Consider the following 23,448-nt stretch of genomic DNA (forward strand, 5'->3'; position numbering starts at 1 on the left):
TCTAACCAGCTGAGGCATCTACGTTTACATCGCTACATTTTGGTTGTTAAGTGGAGTTTTGAGCCAAAAAGCAAACTCTGTGCACACAAGTGTTTTTAGCTCCAGTAGAAGAACTATTCTCCGGTTAAACTACACTGTAAGAAAAGAATGTCCTGGCAGAAATTTACCAGTACCTTTTTTTTCTCTTTATTTATTTCAACAGGGAGAATGTACAATATACATTAACCTTAGACAGGAGAGATGCATTATACCAGGTTGTATAAGTGTTTTTAGCTCCAGTAGAAGAACTATTCTCCGGTTAAAAAAAAACGTCCTGGTAGAAATGTACCAGTACCTTTCCCGTTTACGGACATTCCTGCTAATCCAAAAACAGAAACTTTAAAGTATATCCTCTTTAACGGACATTTATGTTAATAATAAAAAATAAAATAAATCAAAATACAGAAAAACACCTGTGAAAAATCATTACAGAAAATTCCATCATATTAACTGTATTTCTATGGACTTCTCTAACAGCGTAACACGGCCAAACCGCGTATCTCATCAACATTCTCGTATACTGGGCACGCACGTGTTGGGGTAAACAGGAGGCAGCATGTATACTCTGCCCGTTGCTGGTAGTTGTCATGGTAACGTTAGTAGCTTAGTCTCAGAGAACGAGACATCATGACCCAATCAGGCGGCGAAACATTGTCCCCCTTAAAACTTCCACTTGGTTTCGAGTGCCCTCGACAGTAGAGTCCCCTCAACGAGGGAAGTGGGGGTGAAGATCTTTCCCTATGAAATGGGACACCACTGTATGAGAATTAGCGTGTTCGCCATCTTGGTTGAAAAATGTTGCCAGCTCGCTGAGTTCGCAAGGTATCCTTGGTAATTTCATCTCCCACTTCATTTTAAAGCCTGCATCGGACCTCACTATGTTTTGAGGGTTGATTTTAAGGGAAAAATAGCACTTCCCCTTGCTCCCTAAAGTATTGGGCCACCCTACACCTACACAAGAACGTGCAAAAACGAGGGTTAGTAGGGCAAAAATCTACGGAATGGGGAGGTATTGGGACAGAGCATTAGTCTCCAGTGTCACCGCAGTTATCCACTACAGACTCGTACTTAAATAAAAGCTAATGAGATTAAGGCTGAGAAAATAAGGGCCGTACACAAAAGAGGATGGAAAGGGAGGATGGCAATTTATCACAACAAAAAAAACATTGTTTGGGGGAGGGATGGCGTCCCTTCACATCCAATGTTAAACAGAGCCCTGTTTAGTACAGATTTTTACAACTTACAGCACAGCCATGTACAGTATGTTTCCAAATTTCTATTCCGTTGTCACATTACAAAAGAGCCCTCAAACTCATTGTAAAACCTAATTACACACAGTGATAAATGGAAAAAGTAAATCCCCATCCAAGAAATCCAGCTCACAGTTAAAGCCGCGGTCTGCTGTGTCAGCATATGAAATATGAAACATATCAAAACAAATTTATTTTTTTTCTTCAGAAAAACCGAAGAGGAGGATCCAAGAATAGCTAGCTTGAGTCTTTTAAATCCTAGAAACAATAAACTGGACCATAACAACAGCACACCCACACTCCAAAAGAACTGGAAAAAAAATGCATTATGATGTTTTCATTGGACAGGAAGAGGTGGGGAGAATAACACAGACATGCAATATAAAACCACAAAAAAAAAGATATACAGAGTTACAGTAGACCTGTATGTGCATGGTATTAATTTAGTTTATGTATGCATTTACTGTACACACATATAGCTGTGACAATAAAAGAGTGATATTGATAATGGGAGAGAAAAGAAAAAAAAAAGGAGAGGAGCAAACAAGTTGAGATACAACACACACGCACCGCACTGCTAAGGCCTCTCTGATTAGTGTGCGTGTGTGTGTGTGTGTGTGTGTGTGTGTGTGTGTTCATGGTGCTGACATTTAGAGGCAGGGTAGTGTGTAGGCGTGGGGTTGCACGGTGAAAAGGCTGCACTGTGTAACACAACAGTGGGAGGCCATGACAGACATCTGTGTGTGTGTGTGTGTGTGTGTGTGTGTGTGTGTGTGTGTGTGTGTGTGTGTGTGTGTGTGTGTGTGTGTGTGTGTGTGTGTGTGTGTGTGCGCTAGTAGCAGTGAAAAGGGAGGTACTGTGGCAACACTGGAGACAACAACAACCAGTTCAAATCAAACCAACTAATACCATTAAGGAATCTGAGCCACCAAAATAACTGCCACATTAAACTCCATTCAAAATCTGTAAATGTAATGATTCGTTGCTTGATTGCAAATTAACCTGCCCTACAAGTAAAAAAACTGGACTCTAGACCTCTACACAAAGCACTCGGAGTCACTGTGTAATTCAGAAAACATCTGATAACGCAATTCAATGACAAGATACAAGTTAGAAATGGTTGTTGTAGGGCTGTCCTCGACTAAAGAAATTCTTGGTCGACTAACACTTATAGGATTTTGTCGACTAATCGATTAGTTGATTTAATTGACAGAGCTGTGCGCTTTGAGAGGTGGTTAAGACTAGAAAAGCACAATATAAATGTAGTTAATTAACCATCTGTAAAACTGAGTTTCTCCACAATTAATCCTGCAAAAGCCCCACTTTAAATCTGGTGTTAACCATAAATGTGCTCAGAAGTTTCTTGGAAATAAGTAATTAAGCATGAATAAGCATAAAGAAATCTTAGTCGACTAAGACCAAAACGACTGATTAGTCGACTAATCGACTAAGAGGTGGCAGCCCTAGGTTGTTGCCTGTTGCTCGCTTGCCTTCTTCCAAAAACATGTACCAAACAAAGCACAAGAGCAGTGCCATGATGGACAGAGGTTGAGATAACCCTGCTCCTAAACAACAATTTCATTTAATAATTGAATCAAGGTGTAGCTCAGGACAAAGGACATGTAGATTACATATCTCCTCTACAACAAAAACCAAGGGGACATGACTTCTGTGTTCCCTCTTATCTTTTGCGCACTTAAATTCTGGTGGACTGTAAAAATAAGAGCTTAAAGATGGGCTTACTTGTCTGTGAGAGGGTGGTTGGTAGGCGGCATTGGAACAGCCGCCGGCACACAACCTGAAAAGGTTTTTCATTGCCAACTGCTCCTCTGTTCATATGGTGACATTGCGGGATACTTCAACTACACACATAACCTAACCTTCACAAACACACAATGATGGTGCTGCACAGTATCTCACTTTGCTGTGTTTCACATGTGCACAAACATCTTTCTGCCACTGGCAAAACGCACAGCCCCTGCTTCTGCCCATTGTAGATGCATGGGAGACCCTGTAGCGCTGACACAGCTGTGGGTCATCAGCTCATCAAGGGTCACAGAGCAATGGCACGTTCATGCCACCTGGGAATAAACAGGGACCGCCCCCGTGGTTACGTTGTTTTTCCGACTGACAGCGTTCACATGGTCGGGATGCGTGTTCTTCTTCTTCTTCTGTTATATTGGCGTTTGGCATAACAACTTGTTGCATGACTGCCACCAACGGTTGGACGTTGCTCTAGCACCAGGTGTGTGAAAACATGGAGGCCACAATAAGCACAGATTTGCTGCTGTTTTCTTATACGAGCATAGAAACAACACATCTACAGGTGTTTGTTTGTGTTATCTGCGGGACAATGAACGGGAAAGGACACGGATAAGGTGTTGCTTTTTTATACGTGGGCCTTGTAAGAGCCAAAGCTAACTAATGGTAATTGTGAGTTTTTGTATTTTACTAATGTTTAAGTTTCTATATTATTATAGTTATTTGATGTTGATGTACATTGTATTCAACTATGAGCATTGTTACAGATCTAATTTACTCTAGTTCTATGTTCGCGCTACGGCGCAGGTGCCTTTTGTTTTGCTAGAGAAGGAGTTTTTTGTTTGGGTCAGCAGTAGCTGCAGGGCAAAATGGTTTTTTTTGACCGTAAAAAGTAATGTGAAGTTTGTAACGAATAAGTAACGTAACAAGGTCGGTGAGTTGGAACAGCAAGTTGGACGTTTTCAATGTAGATTTCTGTCTGACAGAAGCTCGGGGAAATGTTTGGATGAAAACGGAGGACTTTGGCTGTACAAGAAAGTTTGCTAATAAATTCACAAAATGCAACGCGGTGATGCCTATTCATTGAGTACCTGTCTGAAAACTTAACTAAAGGATTGAAAATAAAGAACGAGTCAAGACTAACTGCCTACTCCTCAATGATCCTTCCTTGATGGTCGGTCCTCGGGGACAAAATTGGAGCTCTGAGACAGCCTTCACCGAGGAGGCACAGAACAACATCCGGTTCAGGCGAGGACCGAGGAGTCGAGGAGCTATCAAATGAGGGGGAGCCATGCAGCTGAAAGCCATCGCTAACTCCGCCCATACAGCCGACAAATTCATGTGACGCTTCAGAGGAAAGGACGTCTCATCCCTTTAGAACCCATTTCCTCGTTTCCTCTATCCTCACTTAATTCCCTTGCGTTTCTCCCATGATTCCTCGGTAGGACAGACTAAGACGCGAGGAAGGGAAGCAACTGGAGGAGCCAGGAGATACAATTTAGGGTAGAGCTGGGCAATATATCGATATTATATCGATATCGTGATATGAGACTAGATATCGTCTTAGATTTTGGATATCGTAATATCGTGATATGACATAAGTGGTGTCTTTTCCTGGTTTTAAAGGCTGCATTACAGTAAAGTGATGTACTTTTCTGAACTTACCAGACTGTTGTAACTGTTCTGTTATTTGCCTTTACCCACTTAGTCATTATATCCACATTACTGATGGTTATTTATCAAAAATCTCATTGTGTAAATATAAGGGCTGGACCCGAATATTCGAATATTCGTTCGGTGGGTTGGTATTCGATTTTAAAATTTGACATTCGAATATTCGTTTTTTTTTATTTTTTATTCTGGTTTATTTATTTTCTGCATTTATCTCTCGTTCACACTCCAGTCCAGTTGTTGGCGGTAATGCACATTTAAGTTGGTTTGCAAAAACGCCAATAAACTAGAAAGAAGACGAAGAAGATACTGTCGGTAGACGATGACGCCGCGCCCACTTTGAGCATTTAGCGAGCTGGGCAGAGAAGCTAGCGGCGATAACAAGTGCGGAAATGGAAAACTGTTTCGCGTTTCTCCGTTGTGATTTGGCCAGAAACTTCAACATTGTGAGGCGAAGAGATCGTTTTGGAATATAAGGCTCGGATATTACATTTCCTCGGACTCTTGGGGATTTATGAAAATCAAGTTTTGGTCCACTTTGTACCACTTTGTAGCTGAAAGGACAACGACAACAGGTATGCATGCACTCTCGGCTGCGCAGATTACGGCTAAATTGTTTTATTTTCTTTTACTTTGTAACAGTTGTGTACATGGCTTTATATTTTAAAGATTTAATGCTTTAAAGTTATAAAAACGCTCATGAGTGGAAGTTTTATCGAGGTTACAGCGATGCCCCAGTCACAAAGTGTCCTGTTGACGAGACGGTGATCCTTGAGAGGTTAAAAGTTTATTAATTCTGAACGCGTCTGGCCGGTCTATCTATATTGCACCAAATACGACACTGCGCTCCCTTGTGAAGTCGTCTGGATGAAAGGTTCTCAAAATAATCAAAATGCAAACAAACAGACAGACACGTAGAGATTCCTGCCTTTATTAGAGATAATAATATGTTCCGAAGCTTCAAATATTCGATGCTCATTACTACCAAAGTTTCGAAGCTCAAAAAATGGTATTCGGACCAGCCCCAGTAAATATTGTGTGAAAGCACCAGTAGTCAACAATACGATATCCTTGCGGTATCAATATCGAGGTATTTGGTCATAAATATTGTGATATTTGATTTTCTCCATACCGCCCAGCCCTAATTTAGGGTAAGTCAGATCCAGCCGAAGTCTCAATCAGCTGCCTTTAACTCCTTTCTCCTCCTTCAACACATACCTTGTCGCTGTCTACAGTGTTTTGGGACGTCCTGGAGGCGATGGAGATGGTATCTGGTTGGCTGCTGCCGTCTCCCTGACTGTCTCCATCTTCACCTCCCTCCCTGAAAAAAACACACACACACACACACACACACACACACACACACACACACACACAATCAGAATATCTTTGTTTAAATCACTGGCAAACACAAACCATTTCAGTGCGATAACACGGAGTACATTTACATGCACACTAAAAAACGGGAACATTATATGCATGTAAACATAGTCTCAAAAAAGAAAGGTTTCTGCCCGCAGCGACACGGTTTACAATGCTGACGCTTCAAGTTGTGGCAACAGTCGAGTCCCAAATCTCCTTGTTGCATAAGCATCTGAGGAATGATGGCTCAAATTCCAGGTGTGTTACTGACTATACGTTTCAGTGAATCTACAGAGGTGTGTGTGTGTGTGTGTGTGTGTGTGTGTGTGTGTGTGTGTGTGTGTGTGTGTGTGTGTGTGTGTGTGTGTGTGTGTGTGTGTAATTGTGTGCTTTTGTGTTCAAGCTATATTTTCTTTTGAGTAGCTTATTATGTCATTCCATCTCCTCTACATGTCCTTATGAAGTTGGTTTAATAACTTCTGTTGCATTAATCATATAAGCAGAGGACATACAGGTGATACAGGTGATGCTATATTCATATTTACTGAGTAATTAAATCATTTTTCTCAGGCTGAGTTGAATTGTGGCCAAACTGTGGCTATACTGAATGTTTTTTTTTTTACTTACTGTACAGGAAATCTGACCCTCGGCAATGTTACTGCCCTCAATAAACTGGCCAATGTTACTGCCCTTCTGTTCACACAAAGTCTGTCTCTTCCCCTGTGGTGGAATTTCCAGCTTATGAACTCATGCTATGTAAGTTGAGACAGTAGTACCCCGGGTCTAATTCAGGTCAGTGTCCAACCTAACCTCATAAACTTTCCGGGCAGAGGAGTGCTTCAACTTGGTGCCTCCATAGATTCAGTGAATCTAGGTAGCTGCATGATAAGGGAATGTTCAGTGGGCCCGCCATACTGTTGCATACTTCCCAGAGAGAGAGAGAGATTATAGGCACTCTGTTGGATTTCTGAGGACTATGGTTAACTGCTCCTCAGATCTCTGCAGGGTAAATCCAGACAGCTAGCTAGACTAGCTGTCCAATTGGAGTTTTCTGTTGCACGACTAAAACATCCTTTGAACGTGAATGTTCCGCGAAAAAAAGTTCCTTCCCGAGACTATTTTGCAGAGGCACCGTTGCGCCCAAGACGACTGCGATTGGTTCAAACAAATGCCAAATAACCAGAGCACGTTTTTCTCCCATCCCGGAATGCTGTGTGGACTAGCCAGACCCTCATCCGCAGAGCTGTGGAGGAAGGTCTGGCAATGCGAGACTAGGCTGAACTAGGCTTTAGCATTTGTGTTTAAGGCGCCTGCAATATCTTTGCTTACATTTAAAGGTTCAGCTTAACTTAACGCCTCCAGAATGAGTTTAAATACACCTTCAGGAAGACAGGAACTTCAGAAAATTGGGATGGCACCTACGCCATACTTTGTGATCCTAAATTCTCCTCAATTCATTAAATGCTCCTGTGTAATTCATCAAAGTCTCCCGAACTTTCTTCACGTATGCAAAATGAGTTGTGCTGCTCCTGAGTTTGTCTTTCACAATGTTTGTAACCTCTAACAGGTTATTTCTCCCAGTGACAAAATACCTTTCAACCTGTGGCGACAACTCTTCGGTCCTCAGTGTGAACATTTCTACTTATGAAATGTTTCTGTTCAATGATGGCAATTCAATGTCTGAAGGCATTTCCGCACCAAAAAGATTGAATGATGGTTGTGTGTTTGTGTGTGCGCTTGTTTGCGCGTATTTGTTTACCTCTTAGTGTTATTCCTGGGTTTGGTCAGTGCTGGTGTTTTAGGCAGATGAAGAGGCTCCTTGAGCGCCCCCTTCAGGTGAGTCATCCTCTCCTGGATCACCTCCCTGATGTTTTTGATCCACTCCTGTTTAGCTTCCACATTGGACGCCTGGAGGAGGAACGACAGAGTACCTTTTATTAGCGTGCAGTACAGCGCCTCTCAATTGCAGCAAACCGGCGAGTACACATCTAATCACGGGACACAAACGTTGGTTTTCATTTAAAGTGTATTTTTACTTGCCTTTAGCACCGTTTTATTATCTGAGGAGGGGGTTCTCCCTGCCCAAAGAGCAAATTTACATGGATCGCCCTCAATGTGCTCGGTCACCCCCAACTCCGATGTCTGCAGGGCAGCAAAGGGGGGAAGATGTTTAATTGTCAAAAATGTGAGTCACTGAAAGCTAATCAATTGTTTGATTGAAACACACAGCAGCTATTCTTACACACACGCGCGCACGCGCACACACACACACACACACACACACACACACACACACACACACACACACACACACGGTAAACAGAGAAGATGAAAGCAATCTAACAGTGAGGTGACCTCTGGACTGGATTGATACACACCTGCTGCACACACACTCAGAAACCCACATACCCACACACACACACACACACATACACACACACGTATACACGCACCAGTAGTTTGTTCTTGTACTGGTACTTGGTTCTGCCAGCTGAGTCTTTGATCTCCTTGCTGAAGACCAGGGAGAACTCGAACAGGAAGAGGTGTCGGTCCCGCCCCTTCCTGATCAGCGAGCGTGGATCCCAAACCTGGAAACTGTCCTGCAGGATCAGCTCGCCCTGCACCTCCAGGTTTTCCTCAAAGCCTGAGGTGCAGGAGGACCAAGACATTAGTCATTAGGTGTGATAGGAAATACAGCAAACTCATGGTATTTCTTTAGAAAATGGTTATCAGAAAAGTAATTAATGGATTCAAAGATTTATATGTATTAAATCTAGAAAAAAAAAACACTTCTGGCAAACAAGTTTAGAAATCCTTTTCCAGACAAATAATATCAATTCTAGTAAGTAAGAACAGAAGTTATGTTGGCAACTTCACCATAATTCTACCGTAGAATGGCCAGTGTCTTATCTTACCCTCCAACATGGCGAGATGCATGGCATCATTAGCTCTCTTTGGAACACTGAGCATCACCTCCAAGCCATCTTTAATCTCCCCTTTACCCTCCTCACAGCATGACAGTAGCTCCTGCAGTGGGAGAGGAGAGCATATCAAACGTGAGAGCCGAAAAACATGATTGATGAATATTTTGCGTGCTATTCTATCTCCACATTTAGACTACATATTCCATGAGCCCTGGTTACTTCCTGACTCTCCCTAGGGTTGCACATGTGATGTAATTTGACCGACATTTTCACTTTTTTTGTATCCCACAATTTAGTGTGAAGGTTTAAAGTGTGGTTGTGTGTGTGTGTGTGTGTGTGTGTGTGTGTGTGTGTGTGTGTGTGTGTGTGGCAGCAGCAGCAGGTGTGCGTGTGTACCAAGTGTGTATCAATCGAGTCCAGAACATGTTGGGTCTGGGCCAAAATGTTGTGTGAAGGTTAAAGTCCGGTAATGTGTGTGTGCGTGTGTGTGTGTGTGTGTGTGCGTGCGTGCGTGTGCGTGTGCGTGTGTGTGTGCATGCGTGCGTGCGTGTGCGTGTGTGTGTGCGTGCGTGCGTGTGTGTGTGTGTGTGTGTGTGTGTGTGTGTGCAGCAGCAGCAGCAGGTGTGCATGTGTAGCAGGTGTACATGTGTAGCAAGTGTGTATCAATCCAGTCCAGAACATGTTGGGTCTGGGCCAAAATGTTGTGTGTGCGTGCGTGTGTCTACCTTGAGCAGTAGTTGGTACTTGGTGATCCTCTGGACTGGTTTGATGAGGTAGGAGGAGATGGAGTTAGCCAGTCCACGTCTCTGCTGAATGTCCTGTCAAAACAATTACAGCAAATACTAACATAAAATAAATGCAATTTTCATAAATAAATAAATAATAAATTCTGCATGCGGCTGGTTGGTGGGGAACTTTTTTGATGACCAAAAAGCACCATCTGCTGACAAAACAGGGGAACTACACAATCACCACCAGAATCTGCAGGAGGGAAATTAGAAACCTGCAGCTGCACACAGTGGCCCTCATTTATGAAACGTGCGTACGACCTAAAACAGGCGTACGACGGGCGTACGCCGATTCCTACGCAAAGCTCGGCATTTATCAATTTGGACGTGAGCGTAGGCTGCGATCAAATCTCACGTCTGGTCTGAACTCGTGTACGCAAGTTTCTGAGTCAGCGTGGCCTTGCAGTGCAGCATATAATCAGTTTAACAGGAGAAGGAGAAGTCATCAGTTGATCACGTATCAGCAATGGCAGATCTGGCTCTTTTAGAAGACCTCTATGAGCCGGTAAAATAGTGCACACGTACGCACACGTGCCACGGTGGAGCGCTCCATCGGATTGTTTAAGGGCAGATGGCTCGCATCAGTGGAGGGGGGGGGGGAGACCCTATACACGGCAGAAAAAGTCTGCAACATTGTTTTAGCCTGTGGGGTTCTGCACAACATCTCGCAGGGAAACTGGGTGCCATAAATGTAGCGATGGAGCCAGATGACCAGATGCCCAGAGAGCAGTGTCCAGAACAGCCACCAACTGAAGGAGACAGGATATTATTATACCTCGCTTTTAAAAGGTAGCCTATAGTGTTATGTTTGGCAATGATATTCATAGGCTACAGGAAACATGACGATGCACAACATTTTTATTTATTATTCAGGTTTTCATTTCTATGTTGTGAACAATTTATTTCTGCCATTGACCGAGTTATTTCGGCTTGTTTTCCCAGCCCCTCTGCTGTCAGGAGACAGGGTCGTGGTGGTGGTCCAGCACGGGGGGGGGCGGAGGACACGCGCTCTCCCTCAGCTGTTGTCTCGTTCTGACTCATGAAAAAAAACACGAGTAAAATAAAAGACACTGCATAAACTCCGCTACCGTGTGTTTATTTAAATATAGGTACACCATGTAGGCCTAATAGATTGCAATAGAAGCCTGTATATTACTATTAGGACTATAGAAAATGCGTCAAGGATGTATAAATTAAATAGGCTAAACATCAGCTGGAGTCCGATTTACTACGGCAACACTGTTGACCGCATCAGTGATCTCTTTCCATTCCGCATTCTTTCTACAGCCTTTAATACCAGTTTTCAGGCTGCCAAAAAGTACACACGTTAGTGCAAATGAACCAGAGATATCAGGGTTTCAATCTCCACCTCTGAAAAGTGTTGCTTCTCAGCCGGATTACGTCTCGCCACGTCGTAAATTGTAGGGGCGAGGCCTCAAAACCCAGAATATATTGGGGCGTGATATTTAAATTACGATCATTTCCAGCCGCTGCATTTATACGACCATTCTTACGCTCTGATTGGTGTGATACGAACGTTTCATAAATCACACGTGAAGCCTGTCGTAAGATGATTTCTGCGCTCATATCTGCGCTGGTTTCTACGTTAGGTTGATAAATGAGGGCCAATGTCCTCAAAGGGTGAAGTTTCCGTTTGTACTCCTATCTGTCAAGTGATTATAATAAATATTCTTTGTATTAACACATTAATTAGTCTCTTTGTCTTTTTGTTTAAAAAAACTAGAACATCGCATGAGATTTAGACGATTTATAGTGATTTTATTTCCGTTGCCTACATTAACGCTGATGCATTAAAGAGGAGTGCCCATAGACAGTATAAAGACATATAAGGGAGTGCTTCCCCTGTTCCAAGATGGCGGCTCTATTGACGCATTCGATCCCCAATGAACTGCCGTAGTCAAGGCAACATGTATACAACACCTCATCACTTCCGTGTCACTTCCAGTATGTGGTACATTCCCTTTCCGTGAAGAATCTGTCATTTGTAAATTTGTTTCGGGACTTGTAAAAGTGTTTTGCGTCTTGTTAGTTTGTTTTCTAAAATGTAAATATGTTTTCTAAAATGTAAATTTGTTTTCTAAAATGTAAATTTGTTTTCTAAAATGTTATTTTGTTTTCTACAATGTTAATTTGTTTTCTAAAATGTAAATTTGTTTTTCAAAATGTTAATTTGTTTTCTTAAATGTAAATTTGTTTTCTAAAATGTAAATTTGTTTTCTAAAATGTTAATTTGTTTTCCAAAATGTAAATTTGTCTTGAGCTTTGTAAAAGTGTTTCATTCTTTCTAATGTTGTTTTGCACTTCCCAGCCACCATAATGTCCCGCTCCTAATCGAAGCAATTTGCTTGACGGAGTACCTACAGGAGTGGCTAATTCAAATGAGAGATTGGAGTCCTGTTTATCTTGTTCACGCTCCACAGTAAGCATCCATCTTAAAAAAAAAAAAAAAAACATTCCTGCATCTAACCATCGTTGGTTGACCGTTGTGTTTTGTACTGAAGCAACACTTTAATCATGATAGAATACTGCTTCAGTCTTCTGTTTATTTCCCTGAAATTTGTACAGGAGTAGGCATGTATAGAATGAGATTTCCTTGATATGACAATTTTTGTTTTTTAGGCCAAGGACCCCTTAGCTAAAAGAGAGACGGAGCAGGGACCCCCAAAAACATACACTGTGTAACATTTAATAGCATATTAAACTGGGCCGGATGGATGAAAATTGATATTCACATATTATTTTTTACGTTTAGTTTTAATGTCTTACCTATAGTAAGCCTACGATCAATATTGTGTAAATTAAATGTTCTTTTCTTAGCAAAAAGGCATTGCTAATAATGTGTCGGATTCATGTTAATGTATATTTTCAGACATATTTTGATTTTCGAAAAAAAAAAAAAAAAAAAAAAGAACAATCATGATTATTGTTTGATTATTGATTTGCAATAATCAGGCGGCCCTCCTTCAGTAATGCTGAGGACCTCTTAGTTATCGCGGACCCCCTGTTGGTTACTGTGCATGAGACATTTCTCATTTTCAGAATTAGCAGTTTTTCTAATGATTAGATGGAATAAAAGGAGTTGTTTTCATTTTAGTAATATTTATGCAGTGACGTGACGTTAATGGATCTGTGGCGGAGTGATGGAAGAGTTTACTCACGTCGAAGAAGGTGCCAGCATGCTCCAGGATAAGCTGACTGGAGTCTGGCTTGTTCTTACAGTAATCCACGTAAATGTGGAACTTGTCAGCCTGGAAAACGGGAGAAGAGGTGGAGAAAATACTTTTACATGGTCATTTTCATTATGTTCTATTCATAATCCCCCCCCTCTTTAATAGACAGATGCCATTTTTGTTCTGACATCTGGAGAAAAATGCCGACTCTCACCCAGGTGACAAAGCAGTGACCGACATCCTCTGGTAGCTGCTCATAGTTCACCAGCTCCTTCAGGAAAATACTGGAAACACAAACACGTACGCACACAGAGAAAGATCACAATTTAAAAGGAACATAGAAAAACTAAATGAACATGTCTGGACCCAGGCCTGGAATGTCAAGGCCACTTGGCCTTAAAGCAACACCAAAGCACTTTTCCTCTTCGGTCCCCCTACAGGTTGGATGCAGAATTGTCCATTACCGCTGTCGTATGTCATGTCATTTGAACTACAGATCCGCTACCCGATTTGGTGAACTTGCATAGTGCGGTTATAGCCGATAGAGGGCTGCAAAGCGAATGCAGAAGAGCCGTTCACCCTGTTACGAGTTGATGAACCCCTGAAACAACTTTGGAAACGTTATTTTAAGGTACAAAAGAATCTTTGGTGTTGCTTTAAGCCTGATTTGTGGTTCGGCGGAGGCTCTATGCAGAGCTTTCGCCGTAGCCTACGTGAGTGGCCTGAAGTCTATACTTGTGCGTTGGTGTGTGTGCGTCGATCTCTTAAGAGAATAGCAGGGCCGGCATGAGTGTGTGCACTGGGGAGTGTGTGGTAGAGCGAGTGAGAGAGTGACGGTGATTCGCTACGGAGCGAGGACTCTAGAGTCATAGTGAATGAAACAAAGTGTCTCCCCTGTGCTTTTTGACCACTGTCGGAAAGCTGTAGCAGGAGAACTTAACCCTCTCGTTGATTTCATGTTGTTTATGGAGAATGAGAACCAGGAAATGAGTCGGGGGGATGCAACGCTACCAAGCCAGGGCCGAGCGGCGTGCGTCGCTGTGACGTGTAGTTACATAAACTGCTGCAGCATAAAGCTTAGTTTATGGTAGACGCGGTGTTTCCGGCGCGAGCCATAAAATGACGTCACCACGGCTGTCGTTTCCAGCATGAAGGCTCCGCAAGGTGTCGCGACGCGTGGCCGCGCACCTCCGAATTTTTTTTAACTACGCGCCCACTTCGTGCGCTGTGCTTTCATTTCAACATGGTCAGCTGGGAAAAAGAGGTTCACCTCTACAAACATCTGTATGATTCTTCATGTACAGACCACAGGGAGTCAAACAGCCTTAAATATGTGGTCAGAGAGAGACACTACACTGGGAAAAGAGGAAACATTTTGGGGGAAAGTGTAAACTCGCTCTCCGTCTACGGAGGCCCGCGTAAGTATATCTGACGTTTAAATCCGTATATCTTTAGGTGTTGCGTCTCTCACTTGTTGTGGAAGTCCCAGATATCCTGCATGTTGCCGAAGATGATATGCTCCTTGTTGGCGATGCCTGGGGGAACCTCCTCCACACCGCTGGTCATCTCCCACAGGTAGGTCTGACAGACAGACAGACAGACGTAAGGATGACAGGAAAATATCTGTTGTGTCAAAACAAAATTGGACAAGCAGAACGGTTTTTCATACCTCGAGACACTCGTGGAGGTCTCTGACGTAGGTCTTCTCTGTCTGCAGCAGCTCTGCCATGATGAACCTGGGAAAAAGAAAAAAAAAGAGTTAGGACCAATATAGGAAACGCCACAAAGAAGGATCAGACGGCATGAATTTTACAATCGGTCCTATATTGTGTCTGGTTATTGATGTTCCTCCAAGACTTTTTCTTCCTAGCAGGAGATTCGTGATGAGACAAAAAACATTTCAGAAGGCTGCAGAGGAGATTTGAAAGACATTATGCTACTAGCACAATTATAGCACAATTATGTGTCTTTGATGTCTTTAAAATTCTGAGATTGAGAAAAAGCTGTTTTGGGAGTGGATAGGAATACATATGGTTAAAATGGTGAATTACTGCTGCTATTTTAGTTTTTTCAAAGTATTTCATACCTTCATGACATTGCCAGTTTTTTTTTTTTGTTGTTGATTACAAAGAGCAATAGCAACACACTTTATTTGATTGAACACTAGGTCTGGGCAATATATTGCTATTATATCAATATTGTGATTTGAGACTTAGATTTTGGATATCGTAATTACGATTATAATACGATAATCCAAAAGTAGGGCCTTGCTTACCCAACATAATATCGTAATAGAGTTTAAGTGTTTTCTTTTCCTAGTTTTTAAAGGCTACATTACAGTAAAGTGATGTAATTTTCTGACTTTACCAGACTGTTCTAGCTTTCTATTATTTGCCTTTACCCACTTATTCATTATGTCCACATTATTGATGACTATTTATCTTAAATCTAATTGTGAGAATATTTTGTTTAAGCACCATTTGTCAACCCTACGATATCGTCACAATGTTGACATCAAGGTATTTGTTTTACAATATCATAATATTTGATTTTCTCCATATCGCCCCGCTCTATTGAACACTGTTCAAACCCAACATAACCTCAGTACTCCTCTTTGTATTTTTAGTTTTTTCCACTTTACATAAACATATTTATAAAAAAAGAAATAAAAAATGAATAAAAAAGTAAATACAAATACACCTGCTGATATACAAATATATGTATTCATTCCTACCTACATGCACACTGCTACTGCTATTTCATAACTATATTATCGTCTATGTAATCATGTTTACATAAACATGGCTGATGGAGCTCACGCCAGACACACTGTTGTTTTACAAACTAAATTTCTATTTAGGAAGCAGCAAAGTGTACAGACTTGCTCTCTCTCTCTCTCTCTGTTCTCGCCTTCATTCCTGTACTCACTCCTTCTTTCTGGCGGACTTCCTCTTTTCCTCATTGACCTCGTGGTTCGGCTCGCGCAATTTGACCTCGGGGTCGTCGGTCAGGCTGGCGGGGATAATGTCCAACTCCAAGTCTTTATTGTCCTGCATAGAGGAACATAAATGGTAAGGGTGGGACAAAATCTGTTTTATCTAAAAAGATACATTTCTCTGTTTGTTCATCTCACTTCACTTTTATTGCTGCGAAATGGGATTGTCAAGCAGACAAACTGACCAACACATATATAATAAAAGATTGATACTTGGCGTCTGTGTATCGATACAGTATTGCCACGGAAAATATTGCGATACTATACTGTATTGATTTTTTTCCCCGCCCCTAATAGGCGCTCTAAATAGACTTCCCGGCTCCCAGTGTCATTACTTCATGGCTGGACACTCAAAACAAGAATGAGGGAAACTTGAACCTAAATTAACCGAAAAGGAAAGAGGTTTTCAAGGGGGATGGGGGACAGCAGTTTGAGGAAAATGACAGATGCCCCAGCCACGTTTAAGTCCAAAGTCTGGACCCATAGCTGATCTATAGAGCTCAACAGTGGCCACCTACTTTTTTAACGGCTCTGGTCCCGGTGTTTTACCCCATTCAATTATTATATTAAGAGTTTTACGTCTGGAACCAAGCCAACCATCTACAGTACAAGAGGAATCGTGACCATAAAACATTTGATTCGGCGAAAAAGAGATTTTGAAAATGGCAAAAAAGACAAAGGTACAAGACTGTGTACAGAAACTATCATAGACTTCAATGGTAAAAGCGCGACCCGATCACGGGTACCGTAAACATTTCCATGGTAACAGGGAGTTGGACCAATTAGAGACGTTGCTGTTACGCTTAAGATTGTGGGTAGCTAAGAATTTCTCTATAAGATTGCGAATACGTTTATATATATATATATATATATATATATATATATATATATATATATATATATATATATATATATATAACAAGGTTGTTTTCATACGGACTTCTGGCTTTTGAAGGAGCAGGAACTTTGGTTTTACATCCTTGTAGCTCGTAGTCACTCTACCTCGGATGGTTTAGACATTAAGGCTGATCATTTAAATCCTTATGGAGAAAATCAGTGGGATTTTCACTTCCTGAACCACTCTGTTGAGCTCTATAGTTCTGTAATTTTAATTTACGGACTGAAAAACTTGTGCTGCCGAATTATGCTGTGTTCTAACAGTTGGGACCTGGTGTGAATAAATAGAGAAAACCTGCACTTAACCTTTTCATGGGCATTTTGTATTCATAGTTAGACCAATATCATGATGTATCACTAAAGGATTGTCTAGCAATATATTGATAATCGCAGAATTGCTGTATCGTGATATTGATTGAGTGTATCATATCGTGAGGTACCCTGTCATTTACACCCCTTATAAATGGATTGTTGTCAATAATCTGAAACCAAACTTTACTCGGCCAAACCAAAAGGCCCCTACCTGGTTTCAATATCCGGAGTAATTTAAGTCTAATGCAGTGGTCAGCAACCTTAGGCACGGGGGACACTATTGGCACGCAGTAGCTCAATCAATGGCACACTAGAAATTAATGTGCAAGAGAGTTTTTGGGAAATTTTCCAATCCGCATGCCAAATGAACTCTTTTACAGCCACTGGCAGGAGCACATCCTGTTATTTACGGTAGTTTGATTAACTTTTTTTCCCCATCCGCATTACGGGAACACCCGCCCTCCTCTGACTGTGATTGGCTAGTACTCGTTGCCTTCTCCACAGAATGCGGCACAAAGGAAAAAAGGTGATGACAGGCTTAATGCTGATATGGCACACTGACGAGAACATTTCAAAACGGCACTTCATATTAAAAAGGTTGCCGACCCATGGTCTAAAGTGTGTGTTCTCACCTCAGAGCTGACTCCCAGGCTCCTTTCTAGGCTCTCCTGGTATTTGCCCATGCGGAGGGAGAAGTCGCGGTATCTGCGGTCCACCGTGCTGACGCAGCGCTTCAGCTCCGACACGTGAGCGTGGCCTTTCTCCACCAGGTTGTCCGCCAACTGGATGAGCAGCTTCACCTTCTCCTTGGTTTGCTGCGGGGGAGTACACACACACACACACACAAATTACATACTGGAGTAGTCACTGATGTTCCGACTCCCAATATGACACTCCGTAATACAGAATATACCTGTATTTTTCATACTAAGAATAATGGATTTTATTAAATATGTTCACCTCCTTAAAAAAATGTCATGTCTCATAGAGAGTGCAAAAAAAACAAACACAAGTAGAACTCAAAGTTTACACGAGTGTCAGTAATCTGTCGAGTCTAAATATATTTCAAGGAGATACCGTGTTTATATATTCTACTGGCTCGATGTTCCCAGCAGGTCCTTTGAGGCTCAATAAAGCTGCCAGTAGCCGACCTTTACACACACACACACACACACACACACACACACACACGCATACACACACACACACACACACACAGCGTACCTTGGCAGTTAGTCTGAAGTGACGGTAGTCGTTGAGGAGCTGCTGCGTTTCCTCGTTGCTGTCACCAGGTGACGTGTGTGTGGCCAGGTAAACTTCACCGGTCTCTTGGATCCAATCCAATGCCTGCGCGCGCGCGCACACACACACACACACACACACACACACACACACACACACACACACGGGAGACATTTTGTTTCAACAGATAAAGTTGATCCTCAATATCCGTATATTCCCTAATAAACTCACTCCCTGATAAAATGAACCAGATGTCCCTTTAGTGCTGCACATTTCCCTAAAGCCAAAATCCAGCCAGAACTATTTCTTTTTGTTTCACTAAAGCACACACACACACACACACACACACACACACACACACGCACCACACGCACACACACACACACACACACACACACTCACCTGTTTGGCGCTGCGTTCAAATACCAAGTACTGCTGACATTGGTCCAGCCTCCGTTTCTTTAACGTCCAGAAGTGAAGCACTCTGTTCTCTCGCTGCAGCAGCTCATTCAGAATGGCTGCACAAAAATAACACACAACCATTACATTAAATATAAACTTCCTCCCTAATATCCCCAAATACGCTCCCAGCTAGGGCTGGACGATCGGTTCGAAGCTAATCACGTCACTCTCCCACACACTCCCCACGCACACACACATGCTGACCCCTGCTATTCTCTTTAGACATCGCCACTTACGCAGGCTACGCCGAAAGCTCTGCGTAGAACCTCCGCAGAACCATAAATCAAGCTTTATAACATAATACGTCTGATTAAAGACAGTACAGACCAAAAAAAAGACAAAAATAACTGAATAGTTGTGTACGTTTATGTCATCTTAGTTAAACTAATCTACCTTTTCAGTTAAAATCTGTACAAAACTAAAACATGCCTTTACAGAAATATTTAGCTTTCATAAAAATGCCAGCAATATGTTTTTTTTTTTTTCTTCTCTTTCCAGGTCTATCATAATCAGATTGTCAGCAGCACTGACCTTTAACTTGTTGTTCGGGTCCTCTGGTGTGACCGGCGGCTCCGGGCATGCTCACATTGTTCCTGTGGATGTACTTCAGAAACACCTCCGCGTTCCTCCGGGCCAGAGTGCACGCCTGGAGCACAGGGACACGGCGCTTATACCAACACACACCCTCTTCTAACTCCCGTCACCCAAGGACTTCACTATAAACTAGAGCCCGACCGATAAAGGATTATCCATACAAATATTTGTTGATTTAAAAATCCTATATTTCGATATATCGGCCGATATATATATATATTAAAAAAAAAAAAAAAAATCCAGAAACGCGTAACAAAACATAAACACAAACACTTTATTTGTAGTTATTTGAGTCCTCACTAAAATAAAAAAAAGTTTATTAAAAATAAACTTGTTTGTTTTATTGTCACAACAGAACAGAGGGACATCAAAATATATTAAAGTTCTGATAAATAAAATGTATAAAAATACAAACTTCAGATATGAGATAAGGGTATGGCCAACAGGGACATTGTAGAGCGCCCTCTGGTGGACCAAAAATGCAACGGCAACACTCGTAACATGGTTGGAGGGTGTTTTGTCCGTTTTTATTTTATTTTTTAAATATTAATTTATCGGCCATTATAAATGCTGATACCGATAGTTTGGTAAAATTCCTAATATTGGCCGATAATATCGGCCCGCCGATAATATCGGTCGGGCTCTGCTATAAACAAACAAAATACTGTCAGTTAAAGTAGGTGATTTCACACTTAATCTGTTATGTGTATTTTTAATTCCTGTCAATCAAATCCATTCAATATGTATCTATCAACCAAAGGTCATTTGCAATATTAGGGGGAGGATGTGTTGTGGGTTCTCTTCTCTTTCTTGTGTGAGTGTGGGGGAAGGTGGGGGGGGGTGTGTGAGGTATATCGGATGTTTATTTAAAGCATCGGACGAGATAATGTATGCTTATGTTTTATGCGTGTTTACTGTATGTTTATTGGGAGTTTATGTTCGATGTGTCGTCATTTTCTGTTTCTCCCTTCTGGCCAAGACAAATTTCCCAATAAAGGCTTATCTCACCTCATCCTATCCTATCTTTAACGTCCTTCATTTTGGTAGCAGGCTGTTTTGGGATGTAAGATAATGAGAGATGAATCACCTTGAGGAAGGCTTCTTTCTGCTCCAGGTGTTTACTGATCAGAGGTATAAGGTGTTCACAGTCGGACGACATTCCCAACTTATCGTGGCTGCCGCACCAGTCCTCGTCCCGACGATACTCCTGCTCCAGGCTCTCTAACACACTGCACACCTGGACAGACACAAAGAGTTGGTGGCACCATAGTCCAGATCGACAGAAGTACATTACCACAATAATTGCCCAACATCCCGAGTGGCTCGCACATCTGATGTCCCTCACCTTCCGCTCTTCTGTGTTCACTTCGGGAAACAACAACAACTTTCGAGCTAGCAAGCAGCACGCTGAAAATGGTAAGTTTTGAAGAAAATTTGGATCGTACGACAAGGGCAGGACTGCTTGGTTCTTTCGGTGAATGACCGAGAATATGTTTACTGCATTTGCACTCTAACTTGGACATTTTGGGACCGATTGGTGGGATTGCTGTGGACAAAGTTCACATGGCAATACGCTGGTAAGAGCAAAAGAGAGGTAAAGCCAATTATCCAGCTAATTGAAATAGCTCACGTCATTGTATTGTGTGAGTTAACGTCATTTAATATTTGTGTTTGTTTTGTTCTCTGATCCTGGAATGTACGTGTGGTGTAGCCAGAACTTACTCCATAGCGCTGTGGAGGTCTGGCAATGCGAGACTAGTGGCACCATAATAGCACTCCTGCTCCAAGCTTTTAGAAAACACAAAGGTCGCGTCCAAATTTCCATACTCTGCACTACATACTCAATATATCTTTGACTTTATTGTTGCAAGTCTCAAATAGCTTTCTCACTTACGGTTTGGTCCACATAAAGCCCTAAAAAAGTCCGGAAAAATGTTCCCTAGCCATCATGGAGTTTAGTCAAGCAAACAATCATTATGATTACATTTTTTAAAGGCTACCCGACTCGCACTCTCTTCACAGGTTTAAATATGCAAACTCTCTGGGTCTGTGGGAATTTAGGAGTCTCAAAGTCGAAATATCTGCCTAATTCTGCTTTGAGTTTCACGTAATTACAGTCTGAAAAACTGTTTCCCATCCTTTTGGTTTGGTGCACAACAAAGCGGGCCATAATTTATTGTGAATCTAAATTTATTTGCGGGCCGGATTTAAATTTGAGAGGGGCCGGGTTTGGCCCGCGGGCCTTGAGCTTGACACGTGTGCACTAAGCTGTAATTTTCGCGTAGCCATGGAAACCCCTGCAGACCTCAACTTTAGCGGCATTGCCACATAATGCTTCAATTACTGAAAAAGGTAAGCAACTAGACCAACAGTCCCAGGTGACAGAATCTCAGATTTGTATATGTAGAAAAGTAAATTAAAGCGCTTTTGACATTAAAGAGCTGCCTTGGTTGCTGTCCGTTTCGAATGTTGTCGTCACTAACGCATTGCATTGTGGGACACTTATGCCGGCGTAGTGTCCAGTGTTTGCATACTGGAAAAAGTATGCAATTCATGTAATACTGGTTTCATACTAATATTTTGGAGAGACAAAAAAAAATCTCACTTGCTGTTTTAGCCTGCTAAAAAGCATGCCGGTATAGAATTTCGGACGCAACCAAACTCTGAGAGTGTGTGTGTTTGACGTGCACCTGCTCAGACGTCTTGTAAAAGGCCACAGAGGCATTGACGAGCTTCAGACGGTCCTCCATCTTCAGCATCAACTGCTGCCAGTGCACAGCCACTTTCTCAGCACAGCCTCTGATGGCCTCTGGGTCATAGTGGCCTACCTGCAGCACCATCTGGAAGACAGGAGGAGGAGAGAGAGAGAGAGAGAGAATGAGACAGAGGGTAATACATGTAGGGCTTTTAAATTGACACCTGCCAACCCAACATTGTAAAGTTACTAGCCAACCGTCGGGGAAGTGCGTAGCGTGTTGTATCGATTACGAGCTATGCTGAAACGGAGAAGACGGATGCAACGGCGAGAGACAAGCCAGAGGAGCTGAAATTAAAGTAAAGTTTGGAAAAATTCAATTTGGCTAGTGGAAAATCTCATTAGCTGATAACTTTAAAGGTCCAATGTGTGGAAATTTCTCCCATCTAGCGTTGAGTTCATATATCGCAATCAACTCTCTCGCAGTTCAAAGTACGTATTACAGCTCTTGCTCTTTACTATATCCTTTTTCTATTTCTGGGCGAAGAAGAAGAAGACTCCTGTTCCTGAAATTTGGATTTTGAATACGTGTGGTCCTCCATGTTTCCTTCTTCAAACTTGCCGGGGGCCGGGAAGCCACAATACCCATTAGCAGCATTAGCAGCACCTGTGATTTTATCATGTGATGGCGAAAACGTGAAAGGTGGAGCAGTATGTCCTGTATGTCCCTTACAGGCTAAGGTATTTCAAGATGGAGCATGAATATGGAGCGTCTACCCCAGTTCATGCGAATACAAATGTAAAATTTCAAGCCAATAGGAATACTTGGAATTGATGGTGGGGGTAAATATTCATGAAAAAGTACACATTTGTGAACGGGCAACACTGATTTTGATAATGAACAACTAAAAACGTTACACACTGGGCCTTTAAGAATCTACTAGACTTGTTGGCTGCTGATCAAAAAAGTCAATTTAAAGCCCTGAATACATGGCCACGATGAACAGCCCTCAACATCTCCTGGATGCAGGAATGTAGAAATACAGTTTGCAGGGTGACACATGATATACAATGGGGTCTTAGTTGTTTGAAGTAAGTCTTACAAGTGTGCTACAGCCAACTACAGTAAATGATAAAGTAAGAGTTTTAAAAAGCGTGGATTTACCTCAGCTTTTTGCTGGACCTGCAGAGCGCTCTGATGAGTCTTCTGGAGAGAGTTAGCATGAAAGAGAGACTGGAGGAAGAGGAGGAGGCGAGAAGAGAGG

General features: G+C 42.1%; 1 protein-coding gene across 1 annotated transcript in view; it reads right to left on the reverse strand.

Annotated features, from left to right (window-relative positions):
* The window catches only part of LOC114563757 (kalirin), a 169,698-nt gene that overhangs the window by 54,772 nt on the left and 91,478 nt on the right, over window positions 1-23,448 (reverse strand). The window contains exons 21-38 of the mRNA XM_028590599.1: window positions 23,349-23,417; window positions 22,179-22,328; window positions 20,576-20,725; window positions 19,426-19,540; window positions 18,835-18,950; window positions 18,415-18,537; window positions 17,823-18,005; window positions 15,915-16,036; window positions 14,656-14,722; window positions 14,458-14,567; window positions 13,201-13,270; window positions 12,975-13,064; window positions 9,733-9,825; window positions 8,999-9,110; window positions 8,537-8,727; window positions 8,124-8,225; window positions 7,843-7,991; window positions 5,940-6,042 (exon numbers count right to left, since the gene is read on the reverse strand). Of these exons, the coding sequence (XP_028446400.1) occupies window positions 5,940-6,042; window positions 7,843-7,991; window positions 8,124-8,225; window positions 8,537-8,727; window positions 8,999-9,110; window positions 9,733-9,825; window positions 12,975-13,064; window positions 13,201-13,270; window positions 14,458-14,567; window positions 14,656-14,722; window positions 15,915-16,036; window positions 17,823-18,005; window positions 18,415-18,537; window positions 18,835-18,950; window positions 19,426-19,540; window positions 20,576-20,725; window positions 22,179-22,328; window positions 23,349-23,417 (2,115 nt within the window). The remainder of the gene's footprint in view (window positions 1-5,939; window positions 6,043-7,842; window positions 7,992-8,123; window positions 8,226-8,536; window positions 8,728-8,998; window positions 9,111-9,732; window positions 9,826-12,974; window positions 13,065-13,200; window positions 13,271-14,457; window positions 14,568-14,655; window positions 14,723-15,914; window positions 16,037-17,822; window positions 18,006-18,414; window positions 18,538-18,834; window positions 18,951-19,425; window positions 19,541-20,575; window positions 20,726-22,178; window positions 22,329-23,348; window positions 23,418-23,448) is intronic.

Source organism: Perca flavescens, chromosome 11 (assembly GCF_004354835.1).
Source record: "Perca flavescens isolate YP-PL-M2 chromosome 11, PFLA_1.0, whole genome shotgun sequence".
NCBI lineage: Eukaryota > Metazoa > Chordata > Actinopteri > Perciformes > Percidae > Perca > Perca flavescens.